This window comes from Podarcis filfolensis (genome assembly GCF_964270895.1).
Source record: "Podarcis filfolensis genome assembly, chromosome: 1".
NCBI classification, from domain to species: domain Eukaryota; kingdom Metazoa; phylum Chordata; class Lepidosauria; order Squamata; family Lacertidae; genus Podarcis; species Podarcis filfolensis.
The window spans coordinates 18,078,546-18,094,125 of record NC_139604.1 but is presented as its reverse complement, the minus strand read 5'-3'; the positions used below and the strand labels follow the sequence as shown (position 1 = coordinate 18,094,125).

Sequence of the window (15,580 nt, the reverse complement as noted above, 5' to 3'; positions counted from 1 at the left end):
AATACAAAATCAATATAAAATCAATACAATTAATACAAAATCAATACAGTTATTTCAAAGGCATTTTTTTTAAAAAAAGGTAACAAGCATCCACTACTTTTCTCACAAATTACAATGTTTTCAGTTTCTTGGCAGCACAGAAGTGGAGCAACCTAAAGGCACAGAAGTCGTGAGAGATGCTGTTAGAAAACTTAAGGTAGGAAACTCTTTTTAAATTTACTAGATACAGTTAGAAGCAATGCCTGATCTGTTCTAAACATACGTGTTGCATTCCCTCTATGTTTATCCACCCCCTGCTAGAAAATCTCAGAACACCAATATACTCTTCCTTCAGTGTACAGTTGTACCTTGGATCCCGAATGCCTTGCGAGTCGAACGTTCTGGCTCCCAAACGCTGCAAACCCGGTTTGCGAACGTTCTTTGGAACTCAAACATCCAATGTGGGTTCTGTGGCTTCTGATTGGCTGCAGGAGCTTCCTTGGTTTCCAAATGTTTTGGAAGTCGAATGGGCTTCTGGAACGGATTCCGTTCGGCTTCCGAGGTACCACTATATATTGTGTGCAGCCTTGATACAACCATTCATATTTCCTTTTTTCATAACTGAAGTTGTGGCCCCCTTCCATACATTACACTAATCTCCTGTTAAAGGTTCATCACTAGTACCTTTTGTTCCAGACCTTCACTCCAGTATCTCGTGTTTTTTCTTGTTTCCCTTCTCTGCTCCAAGTGTGGGGTCTCCTTCCTCCAAATCTATATTGTCCTCTCATTGGACACAGCTTCAGAGGGTTCCACCCTCTTATCTCTGTTCCCCTAAACGTCTCACTCTGCAGGCTGGGTGGATGCATCCTAACAATTCCTCTCCTCTCCATTATCCTGTTTCTCTCAGCTTTCCTTTTTCTGATTCCTCCCCGGTTTTTGCTGTCTCTCTGCATCCTAAAAATAGAATCATAGAATCATAGAGTTGGAAGAGACCACAAGGGCCATCGAGTCCAACCCCCTGCCAAGCAGGAAACACCATCAGAGCACTCCTGACATATGGTTGTCAAGCCTCTGCTTAAAGACCTCCAAAGAAGGAGACTCCACCACACTCCTTGGCAGCAAATTCCACTGTCGAACAGCTCTTACTGTCAGGAAGTTCTTCCTAATGTTTAGGTGGAATCTTCTTTCTTGTAGTTTGGAACCATTGCTCCGTGTCCGCTTCTCTGGAGCAGCAGAAAACAACCTTTCTCCCTCCTCTATGTGACATCCTTTTATATATTTGAACATGGCTATCATATCACCCCTTAACCTCCTCTTCTCCAGGCTAAACATGCCCAGCTCCCTTAGCCGTTCCTCATAAGGCATCGTTTCCAGGCCTTTGACCATTTTGGTTGCCCTCCTCTGGACACGTTCCAGTTTGTCAGTGTCCTTCTTGAACTGTGGTGCCCAGAACTGGACACAGTACTCCAGGTGAGGTGTGACCAGAGCAGAATACAGTGGCACTATTACTTCCCTTGATCTAGATGCTATACTCCTATTGATGCAGCCCAGAATTGCATTGGCTTTTTTAGCTGCCGCGTCACACTGTTGGCTCATGTCAAGTTTGTGGACAACCAAGACTCCTAGATCCTTTTCACATGTACTACTCTCAAGCGAGGTGTCACCCATCTTGTATTTGTGCCTCTCATTTTTTTGCTCAAGTGCAATACTTTACATTTCTCCCTGTTAAAATTCATCTTGTTTGTTTTGGCCCAGTTCTCTAATCTGTCAAGGTCGTTTTGAAGTGTGATCCTGTCCTCTGGGGTGTTAGCCACCACTCCCAGTTTGGTGTCATCTGCAAATTTGATCAGGATGCCCTTGAGTCCATCATCCAAGTCGTTGATAAAGATGTTGAATAAGACCGGGCCCAAGACAGAACCCTGTGGCACCCTACTAGTCACTCTTCTCCAGGATGAAGAGGAACCATTGATGAGCACCCTTTGGGTTCAGTCAGTCAGCCAGTTACAAATCCACTGAGTGGTAGCATAGTCAAGACCACATTTTACCAGCTTCTTTACAAGAATATCATGGGGCACCTTGTCAAATGCCTTGCTGAAATCAAGGTAGGCTACATCCACTGCGTTCCCTTCATCTACCAGGGTTGTAATTCTGTCAAAAAACGAGATCAGGTTAGTCTGACATGACTTATTTTTCAGAAATCCATGCTGACTATTGGTGATCACAGCATTCCTTTCTAGGTGCTCACAGAGTGTTTGCTTAACGATCTGCTCCAGAATCTTCCCTGGTATTAATGTCAGACTGACTGGGCGGTAATTATTTGGGTCCTCTCTTTTCCCCTTTTTGAAAATAGGGACAACATTTGCCCTCCTCCAGTCTGCCGGGACTTCGCCTGTTCTCCAGGAATTCTCAAAGATGACTGCCAGTGGTTCTGAGATCATATCTGCCAGTTCTTTTAATACTCTTGGATGCAGTTCATCTGGCCCTGGAGACTTGAATACATCTAAACTAGCCAAGTATTCTTGTACTATCTCCTTAGTTATTCTGGGCTGTGCTTCCTCTGCTGAATCATTTGCTCCAAATTCTTCAGGTCGGGCATTGTTTTCTTTATCGGAGAAGACTGAGGCAAAGAAGGCATTGAGGAGTTCAGCCCTTTCTGTATCCCCTGTTTGCATTTCACCATCTTCTGCTCTGAGTGACCCCACTGTTTCTTTGTTCTTCCTTTTGCTATGAACATACCCATAAAAGCCTTTTTTGTTGCTTTTAACCTCTCTAGCAAGCCTGAGTTCATTCTGTGCTTTAGCTTTTCTGACTTTGTGTCTACACGTGCTGGCTATTTGTTTGAATTCCTCTTTGGTGGTTTCCCCCCTTTTCCATTTTTTGTAGACATCCTTTTTTAATCTTAACTCAGTTAAAAGTTCTTTAGATAGCCACCCTGGCTTCTTTAGGCACCTTCCATGTTTCCGTCTCATTGGTATTGCCTGAAGTTGTGCTTTTACTATCTCCCTCTTAACAAACTCCCAGCCATCATTAACTCCCTTTCCTTTTAGTATTACTGTCCATGGGATCTCACCCAGCACTTTCCTAAGTTTTATGAAGTCGGCTTTCTTAAAGTCAAGAAATTGAGTCCTAGTATGCTTGGCTGCTCCTTTCCGCTGTATAGTAAACTTCAGAAGAGCATGATCACTCGAGCCTAATGATCCTTCCACTTCTACCCCACTAACCAGGTCATCAACATTGGTTAGGACCAGATCTAAAATGGCTGTTCCTCTTGTTGCTTCTCCCACTTTCTGGACAATGAAGTTGTCTGCAAGGCCAGTGAGGAATCTGTTTGACCTTATGCTCTAGGCTGAGTTTGACATCCAACAAATATCCGGGTAATTTAAGTCCCCCATTACTACTATCTCCCTTCCTTTTGCATGCTTGGCCATCTGTTCCAGGAAGTCATCATCTATGTCCTCCGTTTGGCTTGGGGATCTATAGTAAACTCCCACAATGAGGTCACTGTTATTCTTCTCTCCCTTAATTTTGACCCAAATGCTCTCACTTTGGCTTTGAGGTTCTAAATCTTGGATCTCTTCACAGGTATACACATCCCTGACATATAACGCCACTCCTCCTCCTTTCTTGTCTGGTTTGTTTCTCTGAAATAGATTGTATCCCTCCATTATTACATTCCAATCGTGGGACTTATCCCAACAGGTTTCAGTGATGCCTATTATGTCATATTTAGTTTGCTGTACCAAGAGCTCAAGCTCATCTTGTTTATTTCCCATGCTTTGCGCATTAGTGTACAGACATTGAAGTCCATTAATCATTCCCCCGTGTCTCTTATTTAAGGATTTTTTCCTCCCACCACTAGGTCTGCGTGCTGTTTGCTCCATTTGGTCTATGACATTTGGATGATCATCTTCATCAATTGATAGACTCCTACCTTCAGGAGCACTGTCTCCCTCCCCCACATTAGTCAGTTTCAAGCCCTCCTGATGAGGTTTCTGAGATTTTTGGCAAATAGAAGGGTGTCTTCCAGCCTGACCTGATTCATTGCTGCTGGGACTTTTTGCAAAGACTTACAGAGACACGGTGGCATTGAGGTTTGCTCCTCACAATGTGCTTGTAACTAAAGGACTTGCAATATACCTGTGCTGTGAGTTTCACTTGAGTTCACTGCAGGAAAGCATGCAGGCTTTCATACAGAAAAAAAACAGTGTCCCAAAAAACAGCCAACTGTTAACATTCCCAGAAATGTCAAATTGTAATTGTGAAAAACAGAAATAAGTTTAGGGATCATTCACTCCCCGCCCACTAGAATGGTTTTTTAAAAAAAAAATCATGATTTTTATTGAGTTTTCCATATTCCATTTCATTTCATAATACATATCCAAAGCTTACATTTTTACTCAAAAAGAGCAACGACCTCCTTCCCTCCCTCTTTTCTGACTTTCCTATAACATTAACATATTTATCACATTTCTATAATCACTTCTTTACCTTATATGATCATTTAAAAATCACCCTCTCCTTTGTAAATTAGCTCCTTCTTTCCTCATTACCAAACATTTCACATTAAAGCTACAAATGTTTTCAGGTGTTTACAGTGTTTTTTCAAGTAATATATAAATTTGCTCCAGTCCTTTTGAAATCTTTCGTTGGGTCGATTCCTAATTTCCCCCGTCAACTTCACCAACTCCACAAATTATACCATCTTTATCTGCCAGTCGTCCAGGGTGGGGAGTTCTTGCTGCTTCCATCTTTGGGCCAGTAGGATTCTTGCTGCCATTGTGGCGTACATGAACCAATTTACATTTTTTGTGTGGATTTCCTCATCAATTAACCCTAATAAAAAAGTTTCTGGTTTTTTACTGAAATTGTATTTCAATACCTTTTTTAATTCAGTATAAATAATGTCCCAGAAGATTTTAACTTTAGTGCAGTTCTACCACATATGTAGGAAGTTCCCTTCCTTCTCCCTGCATTTCCAACATAGTTTATCCTGACATCTGTACATTTTGGCAAGTTTACTTGGTGTGATGTACCAACGATACATCATCTTCATTAGATTTTCTTTGAGTGCCACACACACCGTGTAGAATTGGATCTTTATGCTCTGTTCAGATGCAGGTGCTGCTCAGTGAATCTTGTAATCCTTTTGTGTTATTTCTGTTCATGTTGACTTGCTTCCTCGGTCTCCACTGCTTTTCCACCAGAGATGCTTGCAAAGTTTAAGTAGGGGGTTCCACCCCGCATGATCTAAACAGGCTGAGGCCTGGAACAGTCTGTTTTAAATTGAATGGGTGGATCTGACTGAAACCAGGTCCACAGCCCAAGCCACCGGAAGCCCCTTCTTATCTGATTGGCCCATTCAAACTAGCTTTTTGTGCCATTCTGGGTGACCACAGGGGGAGGTTCCACATCCCCTAATGGTCATGCCAGGATGAAGATAGCCCTGGGACTGGACCGCAGTGGATCGCAAACCACCCCTCCCCCAGAGTCTGTCAGGAGCTCATCCTACACTCGAGTAGGACCCTGGCAGAGACACATGCCCGACTGGCATGTTCTCTCCCTCCTGGTCGTTCGTTTGGGAGCTTCAAAAACTTTCTTCTGCCCGAACATCACAGCGACCGATGCCAACAGACACTGGCACACTTAGGGATCCGCAGAGTCTTCGCAGTTCGCGTGACAGACCTCAGCAACTCAGCATTTTGGCTAATTACTTTATTTACATATAAATACACACAGAGCACTGCAACATGGCTCCCTCTCTCTCTAGCATCAGACAGCAAAGAGAAAAAGAACAAAGGACAATAGTCCCACTTCACGGAACACAGTAACACAAACATCCTGTCTCCGTCACTTCCCACTCTGTGGAGTCGAAACATACACCATCATGTGATAGACAAAAATCCCATGACTGCAGTCATGGAGCAGGAATTCTAACAGAGTCCCAGGTAAGTGGCCACTGTTTTGAAGTCATTTGCAGCCCCTTTTAAGTTTGAGTCCAACTGAAAATGGGGTTCACGCTTTGCCCTTGTTGCTATTGGCCCTTCCTCCCCTGCTGAGCACTCTCTACACTTTTACCTTTGCATGGAAGAGGATGAGCAGGCAACAGTGGTGATAAGGCTCAGGAAAACCATTTTTTTAGCTGAGTATCAGGTAGGCGGACACCAATCTGCGATCCTTTTCTTTCTCCAGTTACCTCCTGCACAAGGACATTGATTTTTTTTTTTTTGTAGAAGCAGTGGGGAGAAAGAAGAAGTAATGCAAAAAATAATTTGCGCAAAATTTTTCTTTTGAATGCTCAAGGAAGAATATCCACATTACAGTGGTACCTCGGGTTACAGATGCTTCAGGTTACAGACTCTCAGAAATAGTACCTCGGGTTAAGAACTTTGCTTCAGGATGAGAACAGAAATTGTGCTCCGGTGGCGCGGTGGCAGCAGGAGGCCCCATTAGCTAAAGGTTAAAAACAGTTTTAGGTTAAGAACGGACTTCCAGAACGAATTAAGTTCTTAACCCGAGGTACCACTGTACTGCTTTGAACCAGAGCTGTCGTCCCCAATATGTTTCACTAGTTTTTTGTAGATACTTTTTGCTTCCTACAGAATTCCTCATGCTGTTTGCCTGAGGTGAAATCACAACATTTACTTCCATTTTTGCTTTAGGCAAAAAATCATTGTTGACAGTTAATTTGCATTTTACATTATGTGAGAGTGGGAAGAACGCTGTGTGGGAAAGAATGATAAGATCAGAGCTCTGAATCAGCCCTTCACAGATAATGTTTGGTCATCCAATTTCTTAGTAAATATCAGTCTTAATCTTCCTATGCACTTGTTGACCACTAAGCCACATATAATATCTAAATGATCCTCAATCTGGTTTAAATTCTCAGCTAACAACTTTATGTTGATGCAAAGATTAGGATAAGGAAGTGTAAACCATTTCAATAATTCTTTCCATATGCTTTCCTGAATTTATGAGATACCGTAGGAATTGAACACTGAGGGCCATTGCTGACCCCAGATACCAACCCTGTGGTCAACAAATCCTTGACTCAATTTCATATATACACTAGAGTCATAATCAAATATCCATTTCTTTTTTAAAGGATAAGCCTATTTGATCCCAATGTCCCATTAAAAAGTGGGGGGGGGTTTCAACTAAAAGCTACATCTGGAACATAAATCATTTTTTAATCATCAGCATCTGTCATCAGTATCTGTACGCACTGCAACAGTTCAGAGCAGGCAACAGGGTTGTTCCTCCAATAAGAAACGGATGCTAAAATTTCCATTGTTTTAAGAGCTTATGCCCAATAGCAGAAAGACAACCGGAATAAAAACGTTTGCAATGGTTTAAAAAGACACTGAGGCTCAGTTTGGGAACTCTCCAGTGTCACGGTTATTGCAGGAGCTGTGAGCCTTTTGCCCTTGTTGTCCAGCCTTGGAGCACAGATCATATTACTTGGACGATTAACTCAGTAAATCCATCTCATAACAAAGAATGAACGCATTGAACCCAAAGCAGTATGAATATTTCCGTATGTGTGGATATTTTAGATATAGGGGTATCTTTTATATGGGCACAATTTGTATAAAATCTCAGACGGCTGAATTAGTGTGGGAGAAAGCGTAGAATGAGGAAAAACTAGAAATTGATTCTTAAATGTTAGAGTTAAAAGTCTGACAGAGTAGCAGTCTGAGAAACGAAATGCTATCCAGCAGTTCATGCTAAATTTAAAACCTCTTCCATTTTAATTCTCTTTAAAGATGCATCATAAAATTTCTGTGATCCAGCTTAAAGCATGCTCTGCATGAGAATACTTAATGGTAAAAAATAAAGATGTATTCCTATCTGTTCATTATTATTATTATTACTGTTAAAAGAAATGTCAATTAAAATTTCATGAAACCACAGCAGTGTCACAACTTCAAAAAGAACTGAATTAATTGGAAAAGAGGGAGAACATGTTTTAAGTGTTTAGGCTCCTATTAGAGGAAATTAATCATAAATCTTGGGGCCTAATTAATACTTACTTTTTTTAATGTTTCCATGTATTTGGGTTGTGATCCAAGTTCAAGGCACTTGTTTCATCAAAGGCCTTGATGCTTCAAAGAGTTGAGCACATACTCAGAAATACTATATGATCTCAAATGTCCATTCACTAATAAAAGGCTGTGTAGCTTTGCATCGCCATAAATGTTGCTTGCTCACTCTTGACCATAGAATGTTAAAATTGCTTGAACTCTGCTGAAGATGTGTCCAACTTAAAAGCCCACTGATGATTCAAGTGATAAAACAGTCAACAATGTAGGGGCATCAAGGTGTTAATTCCCTTTCCCTTTCCCCACAACTTATTAATTTATGAAACTATTACATATGGCACTAAATAATTTGATTTCCCCCAGTAGGTGGTGCTAATGCTCTACAGCAAAAAAGAGACATTTTTGGCAGGCTTAATTCTTTTCTAGTTCTCTTCCAGTTTATGATTTATGCCACTGCTATCAGTACTAAGTCATTACATTGGGCCAGGAATTGTTAATATTATTGAAAAGAAACACTCTTGTTGCATTATCAACTTTCCCATACAGCATTCTCCTGTGGGATACTGTACTGTTAATTTGGAATGCTTTCTGTTCCTTTGCACAGATGTGAAAAAAATAGTATAAATCATCATTACCAGAGGGAACGTGGAAGCCAGGAGAATCTTCTGGTATAGCATGTCCGTTACATAGACGCTTCCAAAATACTCCATTTGAACTCTTTGTTCTTGTTCCCGAGTAACATTTTCCATTATTCTAATCAAACAGATATATAAAATGGGTGTTACTCAAAATGTTTCATAGTGAGCCTTTTCAAGTGAACCCTAATCTTAAAACAGACACAGATTGTCGGCCTGTTGGTAAGAATGTCATTGTTCTGGAAAAGGAGAATGACTAATGTGTGAAACATACAAAGGATGGAGCCCAAGGGAGAAAATAGATCTCAATCTTTGGAGTCTGGCAAACTGCCCCTCTCATCATCTTGTCTTCAATCGCATTGTTGCTTCTTTCCTACTGAGCACTAGCAAGGGCTTGCTGATGATGGGCGACACCCCTTCATTTGCTTTCCACTTCTGCTGCAACAAATCGAGGGCAGCAACAACAGTAGTTTAGGATGAGTTTAGGAGCAGTCTTCATATCAGCTTTCTTACTTTCAAAGATCCTGCAGCCAACCAGCCACTTCTTCCAACAATATAAGCTGCCCAGTGAAATGTAAGGACAGACCAGTTTTGGCCCATGCTTCCTGAGATAAAATGGCTAAATAATGTAAAGGGGGGGGGGTTGGTATCACATTGAGTTTTAGTACATCACGCATCATTTTCAAAAGGGCAACTCCTAAACCATGCAGTAAACCCAACCTCTTGTGTTGCCCCTGGCTGCAACTATTTAACGTAAGTTAATGTAAGTCTTTCAGGACCGTGCTATGTGCTCTCGGTGGCCGCTCCCAGTCAGCAGTCTAGCTGCTGCATTCTGGATTAGTTGTAGTTTCCAGGTCACCTTCAAAGGTAGCCCCACGTAGAGCACATTGCAGTAGTCCAAGCGGGAGATAACCAGAGCATGCACCACTCTGGCAAGACAGTCTGCGGGCAGGTAGGGTCTCAGCCTGTGTACCAAATGGAGCTGGTATACAGCTGCCCTGGACACAGAATTGACCTGTGCCTCCATGGACAGCTGTGAGTCCAAAATGACTCCCAAATGGATCCATTTGGGGGCACCAGATTTTGGGCTTTCTCAGGGCACTGTATTATGAAATATTACCAAATTCCATCCCTGATCCTGGAGAGTATTACAATGAATCATAATCTATAAATGCGGAGTCAGCCCTGAAAACTCTGCATTGGCTGCTGAAAGAAGCCTTGCTACTAATGGAGGAGGCACCCATACAAAGGTCTCACCAACTGACCTCAATGACCAGAGCAGCAGAGGACCTGAGACAGAGAGCTGGATATTGGATATTGTTTTCTTTGGAACTTGTGAGCTGTAGCAAATTTCAAAAAAGGAACGTACTATGACGTAATTAATAGTGTTAAATTTAAACTATAAATATTCTTACATGATCCTTTGTTTCCCATTTTCAGTTCGCAAGACATATCAAGAAATCTGAAGGTCAAAAAACACCAAAGGTTGAGTTGCAAATTTCAATATATGGAGTGAAAATTCTAGATCCCAAAACAAAGGTAGGAACCCTATTTTCTTCCTCTTCTCCCTCTAGCATTCTGACTATTTGACATAATACATATATTAAATTAAATGTATCCATCTCATTGGCAAGCAAGAATCAAAAATGGCAGAAGGTCTGGTATGAAACATGAGCTCCCATCATGGCCACTGCCAAGAATAAATTTACAATAGCTATAAAACATTGCATAATCAAGATAGTAACACAGTATATATATATATATTCTGCTTATTTGAAGTTCCTGAGCAATGGATTGAAAAAAGCCATCTTTTTTCTTTCAGTTCCCTCTGCAGCTTTTCTGGGGGTTGGCGGGGGGGGGGAGAAATTGGAGAACATTGCCTCCCTGCTTCTTCCAGTAGGATCACCATGTGGGTGGAGGTAATGATGAAATACATGGATCAAGGGGCAGGGGAAACTCTTACAACCTGTCGTGTTCCTATCAGTCTCCCAAACAAAAGTCACCCAAGGAATAACTGAAATTCACTTCACAATAGCTCAGTTGGCTAGCGTGCAGTGCTGATAACGCCAAGATTACAGGTTCAAACCCCATATGGGACAGCTGCATATTCCTGCATTGCAGAGGTTCGGACTAAACCATGGGTAGGCAAACTAAGGCCCGGGGGTTGGATCCAGCCCAATCACCTTCTAAATCCGGCCCACGGACGGTCTGGGAATCAGCGTGTTTTTACATGAGTAGAATGTATCCTTTTATTTAAAATGCATCTCTGGGTTATTTGTGGGGCATAGGAATTCATTCTCCCCCCCCAAAAAAAAATATAGTCCGCGCCCCCCCCCCAAGGTCTGAGGGACAGTGGACTGGCCCCCTGCTGAGAAAGTTTGCTGAGCCCTGGAAACATTCCTTAGGGTCCCTTCCAACTCTGATTCTATGAATCTGTGTGGTTTATATTCCAAAGAAATATATAAAAGGGGCCTGTGAATGTAGTGAAAGGGAAGTAAACACCTTATTTGACAAATTCTTCTTTGCCTGCAAAGTGGATGAGAAGGAGCAATACTGAGCAGGGAAACAGGTGAGTTATCAGGAAGGCTGTGCTGAACGAGAAATCTAGAAGGAATGCAAAGAACCAAGAGTAGCACCAGGAGAGAGAAATGAGAACCAGTGTGCGACACCAGGCCAAAAAAAGGAAGGTACAGAGAATGCTGGCAATCCCAGAAACTCTTTTATTAATGAAGAACGAGCACCACATATTCTTAAAGCGAAGAATAGCTCCCATACAAGCGACATAGGTTTCTCGATATCCAGAGCTGCTTTCCCATGACACTAGCCAGAAGTAATAAAATGCTGCCTAGGGACTTGGATTGAAAAGCAAATAAGTATCATTTAAGTATTCTGTTTCTATAAACTTACAAAAGTGTGTTTTCTAAGTAGGAAGTTATCAGCTTAATGGCAGTTTAAGCAACAGTAGCGTTTTCAGTATTGGGGCATCCCCATGGCATGGCAATGCCTGCAGACTCCTCTACATTTATGCATTCATTACTCTTCATGCACATGAGGGCAGCTGACAGAAATGGTAGGCAACTAATATTAGGTATTCCCTTGTATAGAGACGCAGTACATAACCAGAAGGAGGGTTATATCCAGGGCCATACCCAATTTTCTGTACTAAGTGATCACCTTTCCATATCGAAATATAGGAAAATAACCTCCCCCAAAATGTTGCCCTCCAGGATAGAACTCTAGAACTCCCATCATTCCTAGTCATTGGCTATTCTGGCTGGGCATGATGTGAGTTGTGCTCCCAAACAAACTTCTATCTAGAGGACACCATGTTTGTGAAAGCTGGGGGGAAAATCAGTAATCACCTCTACAGTGTTGGCATTAAAGATTCATGCAGTCAGTGCAAACAATTATTTTTCAGTACTCACTCATTTATAGTAAACACGTGCCTTAAATAAATAAAGCTTGCTCCTTTAAGCTCACTGTAATGTAACTGGCAGGGATTATTTTTTTTTAAAAAAAAATCTCAATGTATTCAGCATGGTGATGATAATGATGATCTTGAAAAATCAACTCTGAGCCAAATGGAAACTTTGTTGGGCAATGCCCAACCTGGTTATGGAATGGGATGTCCCTGAATGTTGGTCACAGCTTGCAAATGGCACCACATTCACTGAGACACAGAAGGTGAAATGAGTTTGCTGATGGGTGTTGATACCACGTTGCTCTCAAAGAATTCAAGAAAACTTCACTTCAGCTGCTTTAATCCAGGGTCACAAATCTAAATTTGGCTTTCCAAAATATTCTGCAATCAGGATTAGCTGAGAGTGATTGCGGAAGTTGTTTTCTGTGTACGTGTTTCAAGTGCTCAATATGTTTAACATATCTCTTAAGTGGTATTCTGAAATAAAGCATGGTACTCTATACTTCAAGATCCCATCCTTCTATCTGGAAAACTGGCATTTGCATCATCCACTCACTACAGTTAATATACAGTCATGTCAACTGACGGGATGTTATGTACAGCAGAAATATGTTTTGTGCAGAAACTACATTGAGTGTGATCCAACAAGAGAGTCCCGAGAATGGAGCTGGAGCTCTCCCAATGTCTGCAATGGAACATCTTGTGTTTATGCTTCTTTGCCTTGTGTAGCTGAAAATTAGACCCAGATGCCTGTTCGGATTGCAGGCATGTCTAACAAAGCAGTGTATTGGTCTGTGAGAGACATATTTCATGTTAAAATTATAGCTTGTTGTGGTAACTTTTGTGGGGCCTCGCTAGACGATCATCAGACCCCCAAATGCACCGTCATTTTTTATTTATTTTTTTGCAGGAAGTCCAGCACAACTGCCAGCTCCACAGGATATCATTTTGTGCTGACGACAAAACTGACAAAAGGATATTCACTTTCATATGCAAAGATTCAGAGTCAAACAAACACTTGTGCTATGTCTTTGACAGTGAAAAGTGTGTAAGTATGAAGTATTTTTTTAAAGCTGGTTTGGGGTTGAGTTTTGTTTGTTACGCTGAAAGTTATTGTCCCTTTTCTTGCTGTAAAGGCAGAAAAGAGAAGAAAACTTGCAAAAGCTTCTATCTTTGAAGCCAAATTTGTCATGAAGGTATTATTCCTGTGCTCCTTTGAGACTGTTACAACCAGTGCTTTTTTTCCTTAAAAAATGTTTAGTGGTACTCTCATTTTCCTACTCATATTGAAATACTGCCCCTCAGTGAGGCCAAACTTAGATTCACAAAATGTTTAGGGGTATGCATACCCCTGCGTTCCCCCCATGTCCCCCCAGGAAAAAAGTATAAACACTGGTTGCTAGAAACTGCAGGATGGCAGAGTTCTGTTGCACACAGGTTCTGCATGCTGGCTTTTCATAGGCGTCTGGTTGGTCACCGAGAGAGCAGGATGCTACACAAGATGTACCATTCCTTGGACTGATCCAGCAGCCTTTTCTTATGTTCTTATGCAATGTCAATCATAGACCATATAAGGAAAGCCAGAAAAACAGCCTCCTTGTTTCTTAGTCCAAATATTTCTTAGTCCAAAGTATTTTCTACTTCAACATGGATACCCAAAATATAGGCACCAAGCGCAATTAAGCATCAAGGTTGCATCCTGCTGCATGCTGCATTAAAATACCGAAGAGCAGTGTGTGGTGGGCCAGCGTTGGGCCTTGCATTTTAGTATTAAGAGGAATACATGTGCCCTTGACAGCCAGCATTTCTGTTTTGTACCTCTGCATCTGAAAAACGGGACGCGGGTGGCGCTGTGGGTTAAACCACAGAGCCTAGGACTTTCCGATCAGAAGGTCGGCGGTTCGAATCCCCGCGACGGAGTGAGCTCCCATTGCTCGGTCCCAGCTCCTGCCAACCTAGCCGTTTGAAAGCACGTCAAAGTGCAAGTAGATAAATAGGTACCGCTCTGGTGGGAAGGTAAACAGCGTTTCCGTGTGCTGCTCTGGTTTGCCAGAAGTGGAGTCATACTGGCCACATGACCTGGAAGCTGTACGCCGGCTCCCTCGGCCAGTAAAGCGAGATGAGCGCCGCAACCCCAGAGTCGGTCACGACTGGACCTAACGGTCAGACATCCCTTTACCTTTACTATCTGAAAAGCAGTACCAAAAAACCTGGGAGAAATGTCCTTCACTGTTCTGAGACTGAAGGAAAGGCTCTGTCTTTTATCTTGCTGTAGGGCTCTGACTGTTTATAGAGCTGTGCAGTGTTAAGTGCTGCACAATGGCTAAAGTAATGTTTTGGATACTTTCCTTCTCTTAGATCTTGTGTTCATCCTTACTCTGCTTCCAAATCCCGATGCGCTTTTTCATTATAAGTAGTAGGACAGTGTAAGTAGGATAGTCACATCACCCATGTACAGATAAGTTTGCATATCACGGATGCAACCCAGCCTTGTGACTCAGTGGTGCAGGTCTGGGGTGGATAAAAGCATTGGCAGTCATTGCAACTCTGAGTCATGTTCACTGGTCAGGAAATGCAGTGTAAAAGCACACACAAATCATGTTCTGTGAATACCAGGACTTAAGCCATTTGGAGCTGCTCCAGGTCTAGCCATCTGTAATTATCCCAGAGACAGGCTAGTTACACTGTTATTGGCACTGGCTTAAAATCAGCTCCTTGGTGGTGGCCAACGCTCTGTTCCATCTGACCACCCTTCATGTACTACGTCTTGAACAATAGCCTTAATGTCTTGTCCTTTTGAATGCATTTTGCCAACAGAGCTCTAAATGTGGTTTTTCTGCACTCTTCAATTACATTTGAAACAGCTTGACGTATCACAGGGTTCACATGCAATGCAGTGTTCAACCATGGTCTACATCTATGTGACATGGCAGCAGTGACACTGGAGTGCTTCAGTCATGATCTTCTCTCCAGGAACCCACACATTTTCTCATTGAAGCCAAGCCATGGTTTGGCCTAGCATTACATGTGAACTAGGCCAGTATGTTCCTTTAGGGGTTTGGTTTCTGCTCAGCTAGAGTTTACAAGCTAACAGTAATATTTGCTCCATATAAAGGCAGAAGAGATAACTTTAACTATTGGTCAAGCATTTGACCTGGCTTACAGGAAATTTCTGGAATCTGGAGGAAAGGATGTCGAAACAAGAAAACAGATTGCTGGGTTACAGAAAAGAGTAAGTAGCAGAATTTGGGTTTCTTTTCTTGGTTTAAGTAATGTATCGTTTGGATTTTCAAAGATATACTGCTGGCGTATAGCAGGACAAAAGTGAGAATTCAACATTATAGAAAAATTCATTACGACAACACATGAAATTAGGGGGTTGTGTCCGACTAAGTCCTACTCAGGGTAGAACCATTAAAAACAACAGATTTAAGTTAATCTTTACTAACTTGTCCATTAATTTCATTAGGTCTACTCTGATTATGACTTAGCCTGATCCAATTCAG

General features: G+C 41.9%; 1 protein-coding gene across 8 annotated transcripts in view; it reads left to right on the top strand.

The window, feature by feature from the left end:
* GULP1 (GULP PTB domain containing engulfment adaptor 1) overlaps positions 1-15,580 on the top strand; it is a 189,514-nt gene that overhangs the window by 144,903 nt on the left and 29,031 nt on the right. For all 8 annotated transcript variants that reach the window (XM_083571555.1, XM_083571553.1, XM_083571552.1 and 5 more), the window contains 4 exons: positions 125-196; positions 10,094-10,192; positions 12,985-13,122; positions 15,190-15,306. In XM_083571555.1, the coding sequence (XP_083427681.1) occupies positions 125-196; positions 10,094-10,192; positions 12,985-13,122; positions 15,190-15,306 (426 nt within the window). The remainder of the gene's footprint in view (positions 1-124; positions 197-10,093; positions 10,193-12,984; positions 13,123-15,189; positions 15,307-15,580) is intronic.